Raw genomic sequence first — 21,970 nt, 5'->3', positions numbered from 1 at the left:
AGATTTGATCAACCATAAATATCCCTTTTCGACCGAACGCTAGGTGAGGGTATAAAATATGATCGTTCCTCGCCATTCTCTCCACCAAATTGATCGTAGTTTGATAGTGAATCATGTTTATGCCATTTCAGAGAACTTGATGGCTCCTAAATAGAGTATAAATTCACAATAAGCATACAATCATTATGGTATGTATGTCATAAGTTGATCTAGTAAATGAGAAGAGTTGATGGAAGGCTTGATGCGTGTTTGCTCATCCATTGATGCAAAAAATCTCTCAAACGGTAGCCTAAAGTTTCCTTTTGTGACTCCCAATGTTGGTTCACAATAGCAATATATTTGTCCATGACATCGGTATGATATAAACAATTCCAAGTCATTCCGACAAACCTTCATACCATTAGTGCATGGATCATGGATTGGCGAATGAGAGGGACATGTAAAAATATGTTTCACTACATGAAAATGTTATGACGATATGGATGTTCAAGATTACGAAGGGGGACCACAACAATATGACCCATAAATAGTACGCCCATGTCAACATCTTGATTTGACCTCGTGACCATAACTGAATCACCTAGGAAAACCGAGTAGACTAAAAGACAACACATACAATGCATGTTTACATGTATTTTCTATTGGCTAATATATGATATTTACAAGAAACTCAAAAACACACATTCCAAAATCCCTTTAGTTTCTATAAATATCTTCATTTTGGGGAACTTCAAGTTGGAAGAAGACAAGGAAGACCATAAGTCTCAAATCGACATAGAAATATCCCAAGGATAATCAAGTTCCATAGAAAGGACATTGGAACTAGGCGAAGGCAATTTTGGAACCCCCATTTTGGTCTTCACATTTACGTAGTCTATCCCTTGTGCCTTTAGGTGAAAAACCTAACTATCCCTTCCGCCTTTAGGTGGGAAACGTAAAGTACATTGAGACAATGACTCGGAAACAAGCAACTCATTTCGTGAGGATGATCTTTCAATAGTAGCATATGATAAATCACTTTCTTATTGGTGATTCGTCACCATCATCACCATGATAATATGATATGAATGTATGTGAGCAAACTACTTAGTCCTAGTACAGACTACTAGACACCTTTAGTTGAACATGTGAACATTACTTACATGGCTATGCCAAACACCCCTTTTATGGCTTGGGAGCTATGGAATTCACGACATGATAGCCTCATACAATCAACAAATCTTGAAGGGACGCTCCTTCTCGTTCCGCAGGATCTAAATCAAATATGTCTTCCCAAATGACATCAATTTTGGGTGAAGATGTCTATATTTACCAAATGATCATCTGTTACACATGGGAAACTTTGATTGAATATTTATTTTTTGACTCCATCATGGATTTTAAGCAAACAATGCAAGCGATGGATAATTGATCATCAAATGTAGACACTCAAATTGAACCATGCTCAAGTATAAAGTAGACAAAGTGGATGTCCATGAGAAAATTAAAACTTGTTCAAGCTATTGATTACATATGCCAACTAGAGTTTGATTCTTTACATTGCACACTTGCTTCTTTTTTGCTTATGAAACTTGTGCACCAAAATTTTGATGTCACACCACGTCAATATGGATTTCGGTTCGGCTACTTAATCTAGAAAAAGCACACAATGATTTTATGTCACACCACATCGACATGGATTTCAAGATAATGATTTTATGCAATGCTACATCAATACGGACTTTAATTGTGATCGTTCAGTCCAAACCTAGCCTCAGTGCAAGTGGTGAGCCTATGGGAAGATGGCATTCTCGTGAAAAAGGCACAATGAAAGTGGAAAAGTAAGATATGCAAAGATGGTTCTTGAACGCCTTCCGTGTCTTTTATGAAAAAGAAGAAAGTCACTAATGACCCACATGCTTTCACTCTCCCAGACATTCTGTCACTTCTCTATCTTGAATCTCTTCGAATGTTTTTGTTTCATTGCATTCCACCTTCTCTACAAACGTCCACGGCCTGTGAATCTCTCTCTCTCTCTCTCTCTTTGTGACTTTTGTGGCTAAGTTACGAGTATCATAACGGCTCGCTCATAAAAAAGCAACATTGAAACCAATGTTGCTGGTGGCAATTCCTTGCTTGATATGGATGCTAAATGTGGTTGGGTTGCTGAAGCTGCATGAGTGTTCAACAATTTCCAGCTAAAGATGTTATCTTGTGGACATCACTAATATGCAATACATCATTGTAATAGTGGACTATTTTGTATATTGCCTCTAGCCACTTTAATTTTAATACCAATGGATGATATTTTTTATGGGAAAAAAAGCAACATTGGGCGAACAAGTGTTAGGCCATTGGGACAAAGTGTCAAAGCATCCCATCCCAGTTCCTTCCTTGCACACTTTCTCTCTCCCTCTCTTCGGACAAAACTACCAGCCCCTTTTGTAACCATCTCCATTGCCCTCCAAACAAAGAAAAACCCCAACCTTGGGGCTTGATCGACACAAACTAGATCCAAAAGTGCCGATAAGAGTTGGCATACCGAGGCTTAAACACCAAGGAGAGGACATTATGAAAGTATCATAACACCCCACACCCTCCCCTCGCATGATCACTCGTATGCCACATTATGAAACACCACATTGCGTTCTTCATGGACCGCACAAGTGGGTTTCGCCATATGTTTGTATAGGTATGTATGTATGTGGGTGGATGTCTGTGTCCATCTTACGCATATGTGGGTGCCGATTCGGCAAGAACACATTTGGCACATCTTTTTGTTGAGAGAGAGCCGACACAGAATAGCGTATGGGTATCACCATTAGCATTGGCAGGTGGTACCAATGGGGGCATTTCGTTGTATGAGCATTCGTGGGCAGGACCAGACATAGGGGACGGGGGCGGACATGACACAAAGACATGAAGACTCGAGAGATCCCGGACATATGAGAGGCTCCATTGGCCACTCCCCCCCCCCCACCCACAATGAAAACCCCAAGAGAGAAAACAACCCCAACCAATGAACCAATGAATGGATTATGGAACCCCTTCTTCTCTTCTCCTCCTCTACATATAGATACATAGATACATAGAAATTTAGAGAGAGAGAGAGAGAGAGAGGGCATGGGGAGCTTTTCCTCTCTCTAGAAGGATTTACTTCTCTCTAGAATGATTTACTTCTCTCTACCCCTACTCATATTTACTTCTCTCTACTGCAACCTCTCTGTGTGTGTGTCTCTCTCTAGGGAGCATTTACCTCTCTCTACAGAGCATTTACCTCTCTCTAGGTATAAACAGGGCATCCCATCGTCTCCTTCCTGCCCCTTCCCCTGTCTCTCAGAAAATCGCCATAGCTCCTGACCTTCATTCCATTCCATTCCATTCTCTCTCTCTCTCTCTCTCTCTCTTCATGATCCTTCTCAACCCTCCCTGCAACCCATGAGAAATCTCCATAGCTCCTCCCCCCCCCCAAACCTTCGTTCAAGAAAGCTCTATCTCTTATTACATAATGTTTTAGCTCCAAACATGGTCTGCATTGCTCCATTTGATCAACTCCTATCCATCCAAATGCCTCTTTAGTCTGTTTAATGTTGATTGCATTTAAATTGCGCCACAGCTTATGGCTTTAGTTCCTCTCCTGATCTCTGCTTAAGTTTCTGCTCAGAAACAGGGTTTCTCCTTCCTCTTCCTCCTCCCTGTTTCTCAGGGGATACCAATTTTTCATTATATTGATCAAAATTCAAGCGTCTTTTCAATTCTTCTTTGACCTCTTTTGCTGTTGAAATTTGGATTTTATCAGAAGGAATTAAGGTTTCTTCTCTCTCTCTCTCTCTCTCTTTTGGGGGAATATTGTAAGGTCATACATATTCTTTATATTTATGTGATGGCATTGTGATGGCGAATCTAATAGAATTAGAGGCGGTCTTTTTTTCTTTTGAAAAAGGATTTTTTCGGAATCAGGGATTTATAAGGAAGAATTAGGATTAATTTGAGAAGGAATTAGGGTATATAAGAAAGAATTAGCGGTGGTATGAGAAGGAATCAGAGATTCTCTCTATCAGATTATTATAAGGCCAAAATAAATAACATTGGCACAATAATAATGAAGGTGGAGCAGAAGATATCAGTTATTTAATGAAGCTTCTCAGAATTAGAGATTCAGATGAGGAGAAATTAAGGATTAGAAACGGATTTCTCAGAATCAGGGCTCCAGCTGAGGAGCACACAGGATTTAAAAGAGGAGATTTTGAGAAATTGGGCTTCACCTGAGGCGAAATTACGATTTACCGAGGATCTTTTCAGAGTTAGGGTTTTAGGTGAGAGAGAATTAGGAAAGGGGTACGTCAGAAGTAGGGTTTCAGGGTTTGAAAGAGGAGATTTTTGGAGTTGGGATGGTTTCAGACGAGAAGGAATTAACATTCAGAGCTTTTGGAAAAAGTAACATTTCATAATTAGGGCTTCAGCTGAGGATGAGATGAGGTAGGGTTTAAAAAGGAGGAGGGTTTTTTTCTTCAGAAATTAGAAATTTCTCAGCTGAGAAGGAATTAGGGTTTAGGGATAGAAAATCCATAAGTATAAATTAAAGAATTAAAATAAGGGATTTTCTAGGGTTGGAAAACCCTAATAAAGAAAGGATTAGGTTGGGCAATTATGATGATGGAGGAAGAGATTGAAGAGGAAGAGACTAATTTCGATGAGGAAGTTTCTGTACTGCCACGCCATACCAAGGTGATTGTAACGGGGAATAACCGGACAAGATCTGTTCTGGTCGGATCTCATGGCGTCGTCAAGAAGGCTGTTGGCCTCGGCGGTTGGCATTGGCTGGTATGTGACTGTAATCATGTATGCGAAGAAGTAAAACCTAATTTGTTTATGTTATATGTATGTAGATGATTGTTTTCGCCATAGCCAAAAAGCTTCATGATCCCCCCCTTCCATACAGTTTAAACTAATCAAAACTCAAGAAAACCCTATTTTGTTGATCCGTTCAGGTAGCCGTTTTACCCAAAAGGGCTACCTTCATTTTAGCAGTGGCTATTATGTGTGCTTATGCAAAGAAATTGCAGAGAAAGAAGAAAATCCCTAGCATATCCTTTTGTATGGCTTCATAAGTCCCCCACCAGGTTTGAATCAAACACAAAAGAAATTAACGCTCAAGTACTTCTTCAGCCATATCCAATAACTAGTTTTGATTAGCAGTGATTGGATTAGTTTCGCATTGGCTTGCATGATATGCAAAGTTTTAAATGCGCAGAGAAAGATTGAAAACTCTGCTTTGTTTTGTTTTATTTTTGCCATTATTAGCCAAAAAAAAGCTTCATACAAAGTTGATACGATACGAAACAAAGAAAGCCCTAATTATGATTAATCCAGCCATAACCAAAATTTCAGCTTCATTTAGCATTGGTTGGACTAATTATATTGCTATTTTTTAGCTCTTCATTTTAAGAAACCCTAATAATTTATTCCTCTATTTCTCTCTCTCTGTGCATTTGTGTTTTCTCTCACCGTGAAAAAGCTCACAGAGGAACACACCCTGAGTTTTCTGTTTGGAGTAATTTTGCATTGGCCGGCAATGAGAATCAAGCAAAACCAACAAACCCTAATTATCCATTCCACCATAGCACAAAAGTTTAATCAGATCAAATACACTGTAGAAAGACCCCAAGAGCTTCTTTTTTAACATTGGGAACTTCTTAAATTTTTCCATTTAAATGATTCATATTATAAACCCTGGTTCATCCACAGGCAAACGGTTAGCCAGAAGTTAAACACAGTAGAGAAATCCAGTCACATCCATGAACATGTTTTCTAAAGTAATTTGAGCATTGATGGAACTTATTTTATGTTTCTTAAAACCAGTCTCTTTCCATTTAATTTCTTAGGGTTAGAAAAAAGAATCTTCACTATATTTCTCATGAGTCCAGAGTATATAGAAATTATCTTCCTTGAGTATTTCTTGATTTAGCAATACTTTTGTTCTCTCACTATTCCCAAAAGGGCGTTTTCAGTACATTGAGTCTGACCAAATCTGTGAAACCTGTAACGCTAATTCAATTTTCTTTTACTTGCTAATTCTAATGAATGCTCTATGTTTCTTGTTTATATATAGGTTCTTACGAATGGGGTTGAAGTTAAACTTCAACGAAATGCCTTGAGTGTTCTAGAACCTCCCACAGGGTTAGAGGAAGATGAAAATGATTCTGAGGATGGAAGATCAAACATAGGTCAGTACATAAAGACCTTCAGAAATTTAACAATTTTGCCTGATAATAAATCAAATGCTTTTGTGGATCCATTTTCATGGTCGATGATGTTTTTATAATTTTGCTGCTTGTTTCTCGACTATAATATTCCTTTCAGTTTTGATCTTGATATGTGTTGTTAACCACATATTCAATTGATGCTTGGTGCTATTAATAACTTTACATACAACGATGATCTGGCTTGTATCTATTGATGCTTGATGTTCTCGATGATTAATTTGAGCTTGATGAGGGTTGTACCAATTGATGCTTAATATCCCAAAAACCTGATTTGAACCTTAATGTGGGCTGTATCAATTGATTCTTGTTATTTCTTATTCTTTTACTTGAAATTTGATGTGGCATACTTAACAACATATTAATGTATGCTCTTAACAATCTGAGCTGAAGTTTTGATGTGAACTGTTTACCACATATTAATCAATGTTTCACACCTTGATAATTTGATTTTAAGATTGATTTTAACTACAATATAAATTGATTTTGAAGCTTTATTATGGGTTTCTGAACTGCATATTTATTGATGAAAAACTCTCAGTAGATTCCATTTAAGCATGTCCTTCGATCCTTAGTCACACATTAATTAATACTTAATATTTTCCATAACCTGCTTTGAATCTTGACATGGTTTGTTTAACCACATTTTAAATTTATGCTTGATTTTTAACAATTTAATGTGGGTTGTTTAGACACATAGCGATTGATGTTTGATGATTCTGACCTTTTTTATGCTAATAATCCTATGAATTACATATATCTATTCAGAGGACTATCGACGGCCTTTCAAAACAAGGGTTCGACCGCAAAAGCCTAGCTGTTTCGCTAGAAAATCTCAAGTTGCTGATGCCTTCTCAACAGCTGGATCCAAATCTGGCCATAGGTTTCTGGTGAGTATAACATCTGTATTCTGCCTAGGTCATGTTCTCGGGAATTAGGGTTCTTGAAAATCTTGATTTCTAAATTATGCATTTAGATCAAATTTCATGTTTTGGTCTCTATGCTCGGGGGGGCTATGGAGTCTTTGAAAGAATTGGGTCTGGTCAATGACATCGTTTCTCTTGTTTCTGATTGGGTTGTAGTCTCTGAAGAAGTGGTCTGATGATGGATTTAGATAAAATGACGTTATTTTTGTTCTGGGATGAATATTTGGCTATAGTTCATCGAAAAGTCCCTTAGCCAATTTTCTTTTTTACTAGTGGAATTGTCTTTGATATGTGCAGAAGGTGAACCTTAGCAAACTAGAAACAGATACTCTCTTAAGATATTGGAAACGATTCAAATTGGTAATGCTCTTTTTCAAGTGTAATCGGTTTGTTGGTTTTCTTTTCTTCCATTTTTTTCTGTGTACTGAAGCGTTTTAACCTTTCATTGCAAATCATCGATTGGATACAAAGGTTGATGCAGGTCCTCATTCTTCCAAACAGCAGCTTGTTGATGCTGTAGAGAGACATTTCAGCTCTCAGGTAAATCTTACATCCTCCATATGTATGTACGTACACATTTTAACCTCAATGATTTATACAAGAATAATTATGTCTTTAATCGATTTTAGTCATAATGTGCACAGTTTGATCCATGTGACTTTAAAGTCGTCTGTAGATCTTAACATGCAATCAAATTATCTTTTCGCAAGGTTATTAGGGTTATTGATTATAATGTAGCATGATCAAATCATTATATTGGAAATTTCTTTTTAATATGTGTAATGTATCACAATGAGATCATTCAAAGAATGATCCAGATGCAGTATGATTGTCTTTTCATGGGTTTTTTTGTTGATTATAGTGTAGCATGAATTACTTTCCAGTTGTTTTGCTGATTATAAGGTGGCATGAAATCGTGGTAGTCCTGTCCATTCGTACCACTCTTAAGTAGCAGAATTCTTTCTTCCACATAAAGATTAATAATTAGTACTACGTGAGCATAACTACTTGCTTCCGTCAGTATCAATCTTAAGTAAAGAGTAGTAAATTAGTGTTATATGAATATAACTAACACTCTTAACTATGTTATCGGTTAATTAAGGCTGGAGAATAGGCCCATTAATTATATCCTATATACTTAATTAACCCTTAAAGATGCAGTTATGCATATGCTCATAACAGCAGTGCTCAGGGAGAAAATTCCAGGATCTCCCGAGTTTCTTTTGTTATTTTCCGAAATCCTTCGAAGTTTCATTATTACCTAATCCTGGATCCAGCAGCTACATATGCTACTTGAGCAACTATATGGTTAATTCATCCCCTCTTTCTCAATTATATGTGAGAGTTGAACAATTATATGGATGAGTTTTCTTGGGGAAGGAATGAAAATGTGGGAACATTTAATCCTAGAAATAATGGACGTGTTTTCCATATAACATTTTATCTTTTGATTTACCTTTTTTCCCCACTATGGTGTGTGTGTGTGTGTTATATGTTGCAGAAGCTCGATGAAATCCAAGTTATTGCGCGTTTTGTACAAGCTGCAAAGCGACTGAAAACACTTGATGATGATTAAACTCATACTCTGTTAACGAAGTGTCAAAGCTCAAATTCAACAATTAAGCTCTGTCCTTGTGTATGATACCATTCTACTAACTGTTTCATACACAAAATCCTGATTGATATCCAGGATTAGGACTAATTTTGAGTTAGTTTAAGTCTCTCTAATCCAATTTTAGGGTAGAGCTCACCTCTAAAGGGAACATATATTAGCTTTTTGTACATAACAGCTGATGAAAAAGGGGGAATCCACGACATTCAGCATATATTTCAGGAATGGAAAAATGTGCAAAACTCTGTTCGGGTCATTGATGAGTAGGCATCAAGTTAGCAAAATTGAGCAAAACTGTTTCTGTGCTTTTTTTCTTATTGTTTTTTCGTTACATTTTGGGCAGGATATGCATAGCCATTGTTATGATATACAGATCTCATATGTGTGTATGTATCAGAGGTAACATGTGAAGTCATGAGGTTAATGCATGGATGCTTAGACGGGTACCTATGTATTATATCATATATGTATGTAAAAGCTGATCTTCTTGCATTAAAAAGATACAATATAAGCTTGTAAAATCGGGGCCACAAGCACAAGTATTTTGAAGAAAAAAAAGCTTCAATGTAATGCAAGCACTGAAACTGCCAGTGGTTTGAAAGAGCTCAATGAGGCTCTCCCACCCTCTCCATTCACAATCTAATAATCTATGATGTCGATTCATAGCTTGCTTTTTTATCACATGCTTGGAAGGATGGAAAGCGTTTTCATGGTGTGGAAGCTGGACATGGACAACCCATGTTTACAGTATTGTATCTTTTTGGAAAGCACAGATCTTCCCAATTAGGCATTCTGAGATATGGTAATTTTGACTGTCAGTCATTGCGAAGACGGATTTTATTATCATCCTCCGAGGTCGAACATTGCCTGTTATGGACAGTAGTGAAATATCTTCCTTCATGTAGTATATGTGGTCCAGCTGATTGCCCGATGTTGAAGCATTTTACCAACGGATTTGCGATTGACAATGCACATTGTGATTGCGAGAGAAATGTGTCTATGGTTGGAGATTGACAATGTGAGGAAAGCAAATGCAAATGTGGTTAAATTCGGTGCATCAACCAGAACCATGCATAGGAGAAATGATCAATATAGGTATTTTCAAGTGTTTAATTACATCTCTGCTGCATTAGTTATTATAGGCTAAATATGTGCTACTCACATTGACTTTTTGGGGGCAATGCCTTGTGTTTTTTTCACTCCTTTGTGTTCCAAAAAAGCAATATCAATATTTTGATACCTAGTTTTTCCTATTCCTTATTGGAACAAGTTGTGACTACACAAGGTTTCAAACTAAAATTATCCAGATTTTTTTACAATTGAATGCAACATCAATTTTCAACTTACAAACAGTTAAAACTAGCTATAAACATTGCGCTCTTATTTGCGGTTTAACATGGTACACATAACCACCCCACCATGGTGTACAATTTCTCCGTTATAATCACTTTGGTCCGTAACTAATAGAAGGCCGTAATGCACAACCCAATTGTGAGTATACTATGAGGACTAATGAAAGGAGGTATGTGTTCACAACATTTGGATGATAGAAGTTTGTTAACACAAACAATCACATAGGAGGGTTTGTAGTAACCAAAGCCAAATGGATGCCATAATATGTAATGAATAAACAATATGGGTGAAAAAGTTCGTTGTAATAAAAATACACAATGGATCTGTCACAGAATTCATACATTGGTAGCACTTTCTTAGGACATGTAATCACATCCTTTCAATTGTTTACCTACCTCATACATGTGCCAATGATGAGATGCATTTTAATATGCACCTCTAATCAAGGGACATACTATTGATACAAATTACAGGAGCCTTGACAAAATAGTAAATAAGTTATGATGATGATTTTCGAAAACATTCATGCAAATAAGAGAGAATTCAAAGCAAGGACACCAAACTATAACATTCATATGAAAGTCGTGATTAGAATAGCAAGAAAAGTTAAGTAGATAGATTCTACAAGAAAAGTTAAGCGCTTATTACCTACAAGCTACAACTATCCACCTTTTGCCCAATTAGATTCGAAAATAATCAAATTCCTATTACGCAATTCCACAAGTAAATAAGTAAAGTGTTGCTACTTAACTGCCTAAACGAAGTAATGCATTGATTAAATAACTTGTTGATTCAATGTCGTAAGCAAAATGTGTTTTAGTTAGTGGCACGTTGATTAAGCAAAATGTATAACATTTTAACTAATAGAGAAAAAGACATTATGTGCACAACACAGTGTCGTGCACCCTACCCTTTACAAAAGCATGAATCAAGGAAATCTAGATGATGACTTAACATTAGATACTAGCATAGTAAAAAACCAACCTAGGACTTGGGAAATCACTGTAATACACTCTTTTTCTTTTAATGAAATGAAACCACATTAGTATTAAGAAATGCACTAAGGTTGTACATGAACCAACATAAGTTGGCAGCCACATTAGATTGAATCAAGAATTTTGCTTTTAAAGATCATTGACAAGTCCTCAAAAGGAGCAACATCTATGATCTCTTAATAAAGTTAAGTGCCTCATTAACATGCAATACATTCTAGTCATTATCTCAAAGAATCAATCCAAAACTTTAAAATGCTCTAACCTTATGTAATGGTTTTGCATTTGGCCATAGACTCAAATATTTTTATCTTGGGGTAACAAGTTGACATGTGGCAGTGTCAAGATTGTGTGATTCATAATCAAGAATTGATTGAGATACAATATCTGGAACATAATCAGTCATCCATGATAATTATAACCACTAAGCACAAGACCATCGTGAATACACAAGTTTGATGCACTAATGATTCTAATTTCTTTCGTTCATGCAGTGGAAGATTTGATATCTATATAAATGCATAAAACCAATTATTCATGAAAGCAACACCCCACTATAAGTAGGAAAATCATGAAGTCGTTATATCTTAGAATATAAGGTAAAGTTAATTTCACCATAAGAATAGAAGAGGTCCACATGACTTCTAGTATTATCAATATGCAAACATGTGCCTACTTTTTCCAAGTCATGGTAAAGTCATGTGTCTATTTGTGATGTCCAAATTTATGTTGGCATAGAAATAGGCTTTATTACTTACTCCATTTCACTAGTTAGAAACATTGTCATGAAGTGACATCTAGATTCTACCATCACACTTTAACCTTTTCTTTATTTTGTTTCGTTAAGGACACACAATTCTAAGAGTTCCATCCAAATAGTGAGCTTGAGTTAGATTCTTCTCACATTTTTGTTGATGGGATTCCTTGACTTCGACACAAAAAGACTTTAGCTTAGGACATAGACTATATGCACATAAAGCTACCGAATGTCCTGTGTGACCTTACAAGACATCCTAGGATGGATAGTTATGATAAGTAAACTTCATATGCAACCACTATATCACCCCTCAATACATCGTACGTGACAAGACATTGAGAGTTGTTAGGAATATAAACCTCTAGCTCATTTTCTACAAGAATCTTTCTAATGCATGTTTTCATGCTCGCAAAGATCGGTCACTTCAGTGTAGGCTAATACCCCATTAAATACCCGAGCTTAACAAAAGAGAAAAGGGAAAGGAGTAAATGTGAAGCAAATAAAGAGGAAGATTTTTCAAACAAGTATCACCAAATTGTGGAACAAAGAAGCCACTCCCAATAAGAGGATCAATACAAAATCCAAATGGGGCTACCATTGATCATCCTTACGATTATCTTAAAAAACCAATCTAGCAAAAGAAAGACAATAACAACTTAATTGAATGATTGAAATGGATGATAAGCAAGTCACAAGATAAGTGAAGTTACCTAAAGGGCACCGTAAAGGGAAGTAACACGAGGGTCTTGATGTCCATATTGCCAACACATCTTGAAGAGTAGTTATAAACACGACTATTGAAGCAAACACTTCCAACTATGTGTTTTGCCAATTATAATATACCAATGCTTCTCCTTTCTACATGTTTCCAAAAACCTCAACACATGAAAAAACATATGCTTATCCCTAACCATATGGGCTTGTAAAACCCCACATCTTTCAAGGAGTTATTATAACACACAATAATAATTTTTGGACCACTCATGATCTTGATTATAGTTCCGTCCACCTTATATATAGATTCGGGATGAAATAATAATTGCATATTCACTCGAATTCCACTTACAATATTCTCAAAATATGAGTTGGGCATCATATCATGATATGGGTAGTCGAATCATCGAGAAAAATGAAGAGAAAAGTGGTTGAATATCACATTAAATCAAGAAACATGCATTTACAACCATCTCACTTTTCATTAAAGAAAGGAAAATTTACGAAAGACAATGCCATGGGAACTGTTCGAGGAATAATTTATTTGCATCACACGCGTAAAACAATGCCTAGTCATAAGTGGGAACATGAGCTTAAAACCATGCACACCTCCTCAAGACAACCTCCAAAACTTCCATGCGTCAATGGTTTAGCATGCTAAGCCTTTTCAATGAAATACAACTACGAGTTGCAGAGGACATTAATTCCTTTTGAGTTTTATGACTTTGGTTTATGCAACTTGCTAGTTTATTGAAGGTCTAACTTGCAAAGGAACTTATCAAGAGTTTGGTTATACAATTTCTTTACATTATTGAACAACTTTCTTTGTATTCAATTGACTATGCTAATCATTTATCATGCCTTGGAAATTTCAGGAAAGTGCAAAGAAAACTCACAGGTACATATGGAAAAATGGTTCTAGAATCCCTACCATCACCACCACATAGTATGTTCCTAAAAATCTAGAAGGATACCCCTCTACGGTATGTACTATGAACTTCACAAAAACATAAAGGTGCTTTGGGAATGTTGTGCAATGAAAGTGACATTTTGCTAAAATGCTTGCTCTAATTTTTTATTTATTTAAAAGATACACCTTAGTAAATTACTTGAGAAATGTACATATAGAAAACAGAGGGAGACATTTCATCTCACCTCTATTGTAATACAAAACCTAATACCAACATCTGATGATACATATGATATCACAATAGGAACAAATGGAACACCATCTACAAGCTATGCAATAAAAAAGGAGGAATGGAATAATTCCACTTCATACCAGGAGACGTATCTGAAAATAAATGAAGCCCTCGCCACCGTTTCTTAAAATGCTTGCTCTAATTCTAACTATGATGATACATTATAACATGCATTGAGTTGCACATCTAACAAAACAGCTCCTATGGATTCTTCCCCGATAATTGTAAATTGTTCATAATCAAGATTTCAATGCATAATTGCAATACTTAACGTATCACTTAAGTTAAACATTTCCTTGTCATAAAATGATATTTAACAAATTGATTAGTGCCAATAACGTTTTTGGAATAAATCATATTTCAATAGAAGTACCATGATCTCTCTCACAAGGAATCCTCTCAAGAGCTAGAACATACACATGAGACATAGCAACAATCCATACCATCATAAATAGCGATAGGACATGGGTGATACTTGAACTAAGTGTGATAAATAGGCTTCTAATAAAGATTGAGCACCAATTTGTGAACACCCTATATGCGAAATGGTAAGTGTGGAAAAAAGACAAAAAATTACAACATTATCGAACCTTTATAAACAATTTAGAAGCTAGCACCATGTTGAACCCCACCAGTTGTGGGACACAAGCTTATTAAACAACATTAGGCTTCTAATAAAGATTGAGCACCAATTTGTGAACACCCTATATGCGAAATGGTAAGTGTGGAAAAAAGACAAAAAATTACAACATTATCAAACCTTTATAAACAATTTAGAAGCCTAGCACCATGTTGAACCCCACATGTTGTGGGACACAAGCTTATTAAACAACACATGATTGTGCAAAACACCATCAAATCATATTTTTTTTGTAGAACAGATCGCAAGAAATCTTTATCCTTGGAACATAGAGTGATCACTATAGAACCACAAGAAATCTTTATCCTCGGAACATAGAGTGATCACTATAGAACCACAAGAAATCTTTATCCGCAGAACATAGAGTGATCACGATAGAACCACACGCACAATCCTCACTAATTATTATACCTTACTAGAAGACATATAGATAGAGTATATTACATTCCAATTGATGCCGAATAAACAATTGCATGTGCTTCTTGCATAAACAATATGGGCACTTTTGATATTTTGAGCATTTTGATATTTATATATCTCTAAACTACTAGAGAAGATGCCTTGTTTCAAGGTTTTGCTTCATAATAATATTAAGAGAGTCAAGAGGTATGTATATTTCATTAGAGAGATGGCGGTGATGGTGAGTAACAAGATATGTCTTTTTGCTTTAAAGAGATGGTGATAACCTACATCAGTAGTTACAACTTACAATGAAATCTATCTAAACTTGGATATCACATTGTTCTAAGGATACAAATTGTTTTGATAGATAAATTATGTTTCCTGTGAAAAGAAATGTATTCCAGCGAGGGTTTTGGGGTTTAAGGATCAGAAAGAATAACTTGCATCATGATTTCCATTAAACGGACAACAAGATCACACCTCGTTATAACATCACACGAATGCAATTTCAGCTCTATATTGGGGTTGTGTAAACTAATAGATACATGATGTTGTGATAGATTTAAATCATTGAAGCTAAATTCACTTTTCTTGACAGATTCAAATCCTTGAAGTATTCTAAACCTTGATGTGAGTAGTTTGGGGTATTTCCTTGAGCATCATACTGCATTAAACATGTGTGGAAATCCTCACAATAGCACTTCCAAGGGTGCCTTGAGACAATTTTCAGTCCATGCCACACATTTCTCTTCAACAAAGACCTTGATAATTTGACAATGTTATAGATTGTTTTTCCATATTAGAAATGGTTATGCAACACAACAACATTGTAAATTGCAAGACGTAATCCAAAGAACATTAAACCTCTGCAATATTAGCATTATGGTTCTCACAAGCGTTCATCTGGACAACAAATCATAGGCAATAATGTGGACATGAGAGAAATCCCATTCTTGATGTCATGGGAACAACTAGCATCTTGCCACAACCACAGATTTACCAATCCATAAGCAATATATTTCTTCGCTGTGGTAACACAATTAAGTACTCTTTTTTTGCCCCTTCACCCACATCTAAGAGTGCAAACTTTTAAGAGTACTCATACCATGCTTCTTCTTCTTCTTCTTTATCATGCCCTTACTTGATCAGCCTCTAAGCCCTGAGTTAAGAGTAGATTTTCTTGTATCTCCATCTCCAATATAGTAGTGGTTAATCTTTAGCTCAAATTTCACGTGCACAATCAAGTTGTGTCATGGTTGGGTCTTCAAAGTTCAAATCTCTCTCCTTTATATATTTTCTTACATTCATGACCTCATCCCACATGCCACATGATGCATAGATGTTCGACAACATCACAAATGGGGCAGAATTCTGTGGATCCAACTGTGCTACTTTCTCTGTTGCACGTTGTGCTCTCTCTACATCATGTTTTACTCTACAAGCACCAAGCAAAGTCATCCATGATGCTGGAGTAGGTTCACATGGCATCCTCTTAATCAAGTTTTCACCCTCTTCTAGCATTCCTGCTCTTCCAAGAAGATCGATAATACAATTATAATGAATAACTTCTGGTATCAGTCCATAATCTCTTTCCATTGAATCAAAGTATCCTTGTGCATCATGCATTAGGCCAGCAAAACTACATGCAGAAAGAACAGCAAAAAATGTAACTTTAGTAGGCAATATACCATCCTTACACATTCTCTGATATATCTCAAGTGCTGATTTGCTCTGGCCATGTTGAGCATATCCAGAGATCATTGCATTCCACGAGACGACATTCCTCATTTCCATCCTCTCAAACATAAATTGTGCATCTACTAATTTACCGCATTTAGCATATAGATTGACAAGGGAAGTTCCAGCAATAACATCGTTTTCGTAACCCTTTTCTATGACATAAACATGAACAGCTTTACCTTTCGCTAAATCTGTAGAACTAGCACATGCATCCAATATGTTTATAAAGGTAATCCTATCAGGTTCAACCTCTTCTTGATGCATTTTCCAGAACACTTCCAGTGCATCTTTCGCATGGTTTAGCTGAGCAAGAACTCCAATTAAAGAACTCCACGAGACAACATTTCTCTTTGGCAAGATATCGAACATGATCCTAGCATTCTCTAAACTTCCACATTTCCCATACATGTTAATAATCGCATTCCCAACCATCAAATCATACTGATACTTACTCTTTACCAATGTGGCATGTATGCGGGCGGCTGTACCAATCTGAGCTATGCCTGAACAAGCATCAATGATGGCAAGATATGTGACTTGATTAGGAGATATTCCAACTATTTGCATTTGTTCGAAAACTTGAAATGCTTTATTAGTAAGGCCATTTTGAGCATACATTGCAACCATGGCCGACCAAGTGACCACATCTTTTTCCAATAATTTACTGAAAACTTCTTCTGCACCTTCAAGGCTACCACACTTGCCATACATATTGACAAGGGCTGTACCAACAAGAGAATCAAACTCAAGCCCACATGAAGCAGCATATTCATTTATCCATTCACCTTCGACAAGAGACTTTTCCATAGCACATGCTGATAGAGCACTAACAAAAGTGGCTTGATGCGGCCTAATACTGCTATAATTCAACATTTGTTGGAAAACCCTGATAGCTTTCCTTCCATGGCCATGATCCACGTACATAGATATGATGATATTCCATGAGAACACATTCTTTTTTAGCAAACCTTCAAATGTAGCGTAAGCATCGATCAAATCTCCACATTTACCATACATTTGAATCACAAGATTCCCCAAGAATGTGAGTTGTTCGCGGCTGAATTCGACAATGTGAACATGGGCATACCTACCATCGGGTTCGGACTTGTGCCTTCCACAATGACGAAGCAAGGATGCATAGTCAGAACAAGTGAGAGGAGAAGACGTGTTTATTAATCTGCTGAGAGGTGCAAGGCCTAGTGGGGTTGCAATGCTCTGTTCTTCATTTGGAGGTGCAAGATCAAGATCCGTCAATGCAAATTCTGAGACGTTCCTATGAAGAAGGAGAGAGGAGGAGGAGTGTGAAGGGTAACAGAGGTCTCTGATGATGATCACTCTGCATATCTTCACCGTATACATCAATCTCTGTACAGAGTCTCTGTCAATCTTCATTCATCTCTGTGGGTTTAACAGCATATGCCTAAATTTTCTCTATTTACAACAATACCCCTGTCATGTAAAAGATATAGGGGCATCCTTGGTAATTTTGTTAAGCATGGTTTGGGACATAGTACGTAATATACTCGAATGCATTGGCAAACATTCTTTTTTCATACGAATGAAACAGAATGCGTATGTTATCAAAACATTCTTGTGCTGTTTTTTTATTACGCTTTTTACCTTAACTTTATTACCTTTAAAAAAAACCTTATAATAAATAATGAATAAAAAAGTATGGTATTTACCATACCTCGAGGGTGTTTACCATACTCGAATGGTTGAAACATTCTCGAATGAGAATGCACGTATGGTTCATACTATGGTTTGGGATGTTCTTCTAATTTGTAAGCTCTTGTAGTTAGAGATATTCAATTTATTGATTTTTGCAAGCTTTGTTCAGAGTAGGATATTTCTTTGCGGAGGAGGATTCTAGTAATTTCCGTGACCTTTAGGCTATTTTTATTTGGTACTGTGCGAGTAGTTGGGGGTATTTTGGTAAATATACAACGAGTTCGGGGTCTTCTAAATAATCAACTACTGAATTTGAGGGTATTCTTATAGTTTGTGTAAACCGGACTCTTTGCAGGCAAATGATGGGTATTATGATCATTTTGTGTAATATTTGGAGTATTCTTATAAACACCAACAAGTTTGGGTTATTCTAGTGATTTTGCTTTCACTCTTGGGATAATATCTAGCGAGTTAGAGATATTTCGAGTAAATACATCGCAAGTCAGGGGTATTGTATCCTAAGTAAATACATAGCAACTCAAGGGTATTGTGTTATGAGTAAATACATAGCAAGTCAAGGGTGTTGTATTCTGAGCAAATGCATAGCAAGTGAAAGGTATTGTATTCCGATTAAATACATAGCAAGACAGGGGTATTGTCGTAATTAGTGTAAATGAATATTTTTGTACACTATAGATGAGTATGTATGTGGTCATATGTGTAACCTGGCATGTATTCAAATAAATATGTAACAAGTTTGGGCTACTTTTGGTGTTTCTATGTTTGTTCTTCATCAAAATTAAACATCTTCATGAATTACAAAATCAACTTACACAGTTTAAAGGTGGAATGTTGAAGCCTTTTTTTTTTTTCAAAACAAAATATCCTTCCATTAATTTTCAAAAAACCTATCAGGTACAAACTACAAAATAGATGGAAAAGAAGAGAAAAAAGGACTATCCCAATGGCTAGCCATGGATCCTTCATTTTACTAAAATCCATCTCAACATCTAATTTGATTTCAATATGACTACCAATTCTCCCATGTTGCCACATGCTTTCAACATACCAGAAAAAGTCATCACAGTAGTTAGAGACCTTGCACAAGCATTCGAGGATAGAGTTGTATAGCATCCTCATTCTTATCCTGCTCAATATAACCCAATAACATGGCAGGCCATTGTACCATATCTCCTCGAATCATGTGTGATAAATGGAGACCTTTAACTTGCCTTCATTATAAAGGACTTTGCAAATCTTCTTCTAAAGGACTCATTCAATCTGGTCATATGAACGCCTTTTCTTGGAGCATTTTAATATCCTTATATTCTCTTCAACCCTAGGTTGCTTTTATTTCAAGCTACCATTTCTACATCATCATCCAGTAACATTTCATCTTTGAAAAGTGTTTTGAAGGCAGGTAGTAACCTTGGTACTAACGGTAAATCCACCAAGTTTACACTCATCATATCAAATGCAATACAAGCATGGCTTGTATAGTTGTAACTTGTCACTCAAAATAGGGCTTTTTGGGTAACATTGACTGAAATGTGTGAGAATGACTCAATACACTCCAACCGATTTTGCAATTTCTATTGCTTCTTTTGTCGTACTATGATTTTTCATGATCACTTCAACAGGCTTGCTATCATCAAAAGTTGCCTCATGTATTAAAACCGTAGCACCAATCGAAGCTTCAACCATTGCTTCACAAGGTCTTGTATCTCTTGAGTAAACAAGTTTCCAACCTAGTTTTACATTCCCTCCATTCTCCTACTTGGGTTGTGATTCTAAAACTACCCCATATGCATTAAGACAATGAACCACTTGTATGCTCATGTTTCGTGGTTCGGTTCAGGTTTCAAAAAAGTTAAACAGTTCGGTTCCAAACCGGTTCGGTTTGGACCCTCTCAAACCAAACCAAACCAAACCGTTGCTTATTGTTAGTTGCAACTAAGGTATGGTTAAGTAATAGTATTTATATGCATTCAGTATTGGTGTTTTGGAAATGGTTGTGGGCTCTGCAAATTCCTCACAAAATCATTACATTAGATGGTTATGTGTCCACTATGCACTCCCTATCTTGGAATGGATGCATAGGGAAGTGGGAATCAAAACTTGCTCCTTTTGTGGGTTTCATTTGGAATCAATGCAACATGCCTTATGGAATTTCAACGAAGGAGGAATCCAGTTATGCTGGTTGCAGCTAAGGTAGGGTTAAGTAATACTATTCATATGCATTCAGTATTGGCGTTTTGGAAATGGTTGTGGGCTCTGCAATTCCTTGCAAAATCATTACATTTAGATGGTTATGTGTCCACTATGCACTTCCAGTCTTGGAATGGATGCATAGGGAAGTGGGAATCAAAACATGCCCTTTTTGTGGGTTTTATTTGGAATCAATGCAACATGCCTTATGGAACTGTATGGTTGCATGTTCTGTTTGGAAATGTATGTTGCGCCTCATTAATGTTGTGTATGCACCTAATGTGATTACATGGGGAAATGTCTTTTGGATGGATGTAAATGTGGATAAGCATAATTATGAAAAGGAAAAAATACTACTTACCCTTCAAACTAGGGGAAGGCAAGTTAAGGACATACCATGTTCATTGTGTGAAGGAAATTTGGTCGATGCTTATTGCAATTTTAAAAGGTCAATATGACTCCTTCACTGGTAATGAAGATACCATTTTTCTGAAATGACAATCCTTTAAAGGGAAGTGGAAGGATTTGTTCGTATTTGTGGAGAGAAAGGACCAAATGGTTTGGCAATATGTACCCCCTCGATGGTTGTTTCCTCCATAGGTGGAGTTTGGTTTTAATTATGACATAGTGGGGGATATATCTTTTGTCAGTTTGCACCTCATCAAAAGACTAGAAGTGTAGAGACGTGGATGTGAGGAATGTGTTGAAGTGCGCTTCGGCATCATCCTTTCCACAATATTTGGATAGGGGGGTGAAATGATTTCCTCCTCTAGATTCATGCAAGGTAGGTATGGGTTTTTTGACAAGAAAGCAATACATGTCGAGGAACACAATAACCAATCAGGAGAACCAATGTGTTGGTGCTTCGTTGCCCAATCGAGAAGGTAGTGTCTAAGTGAAATCACTAGAAGAATGCAAGAGGGGGGAGACACGTCCTTGAACTTGTTAAACAATGTGTAAAGAATCGGGTATGATTCTTGTGTAGCGGAATAGATGTGTGTTATGTGCGTATGTGTGTGTGTGTGAGAGAGAGAGAGACACACACACACACACATAATATACGCAAGGTAGATTGTATTAACAAAGGAGAAAGACTCAACTCAATACAAGGTGGGAGGAGGGTGCTTTATATAGTCACCCTCTCTCTTCATTAACTACAAGAATCATGGAGCATGGGGAATGTGAAAGCTCATAAGTTCTGTGTCATAGAATATGATTCTATGACTCATACTAAATGCTAGAATACAAAGTGGTGACTTAATGGTGACTCTTGAACATTGGAGTGTCTATTCACTCTTAAGGTGAGTTCACACACTAGACCAAGTTGACCTTGATTCTCAACACGCCCCCTCAAGCTCAAGTCGGGTCGGTTTCAGACAGTATCCAAAATCCGCTTCGACTTGCATTCCGGAGTCTGCGTCGACTCGCATTTATGCGGAGTTGCGGAAACCGTGCTCCAGCTTTCGTTGTGCGTAGTTGCAAAGTCTGTGCTTCGGCTTGCATCTTTCTTC

General features: G+C 36.7%; 2 protein-coding genes across 2 annotated transcripts; one reads left to right on the top strand and one right to left on the bottom strand.

Moving 5' to 3' along the window:
* The first annotated feature begins 3,649 nt into the window (after positions 1-3,649).
* LOC147848954 (uncharacterized) lies at positions 3,650-9,036 on the top strand. Its single transcript, XM_087337922.1, has 6 exons — positions 3,650-4,803; positions 6,092-6,206; positions 7,011-7,132; positions 7,466-7,528; positions 7,640-7,708; positions 8,670-9,036. Exons 1-6 carry the CDS (start codon positions 4,630-4,632, stop codon positions 8,742-8,744), a joined length of 618 nt encoding a protein of 205 aa, XP_087194048.1. The 5' UTR covers positions 3,650-4,629; the 3' UTR covers positions 8,745-9,036.
* Positions 9,037-15,324: 6,288 nt separating this feature from the next.
* Positions 15,325-17,994, bottom strand: LOC147848953 (pentatricopeptide repeat-containing protein At2g13600-like). The gene has a single exon (XM_087337921.1). The coding sequence runs from the start codon at positions 17,970-17,972 to the stop codon at positions 16,062-16,064; it is 1,911 nt and encodes a 636-aa protein (XP_087194047.1). The 5' UTR covers positions 17,973-17,994; the 3' UTR covers positions 15,325-16,061.
* Between the last annotated feature and the right edge of the window lie 3,976 nt (positions 17,995-21,970).

The sequence above is a fragment of the Azolla caroliniana genome, unplaced genomic scaffold, assembly GCF_043228905.1.
Source record: "Azolla caroliniana isolate FFs.n. ecotype wild unplaced genomic scaffold, voAzoCaro1.0.p SCAF_163, whole genome shotgun sequence".
Classification (NCBI taxonomy): Eukaryota; Viridiplantae; Streptophyta; class Polypodiopsida; order Salviniales; family Salviniaceae; genus Azolla; species Azolla caroliniana.
Note: the sequence above shows the minus strand (reverse complement) of the source record. Positions and strands in the feature narration are given on the sequence as shown.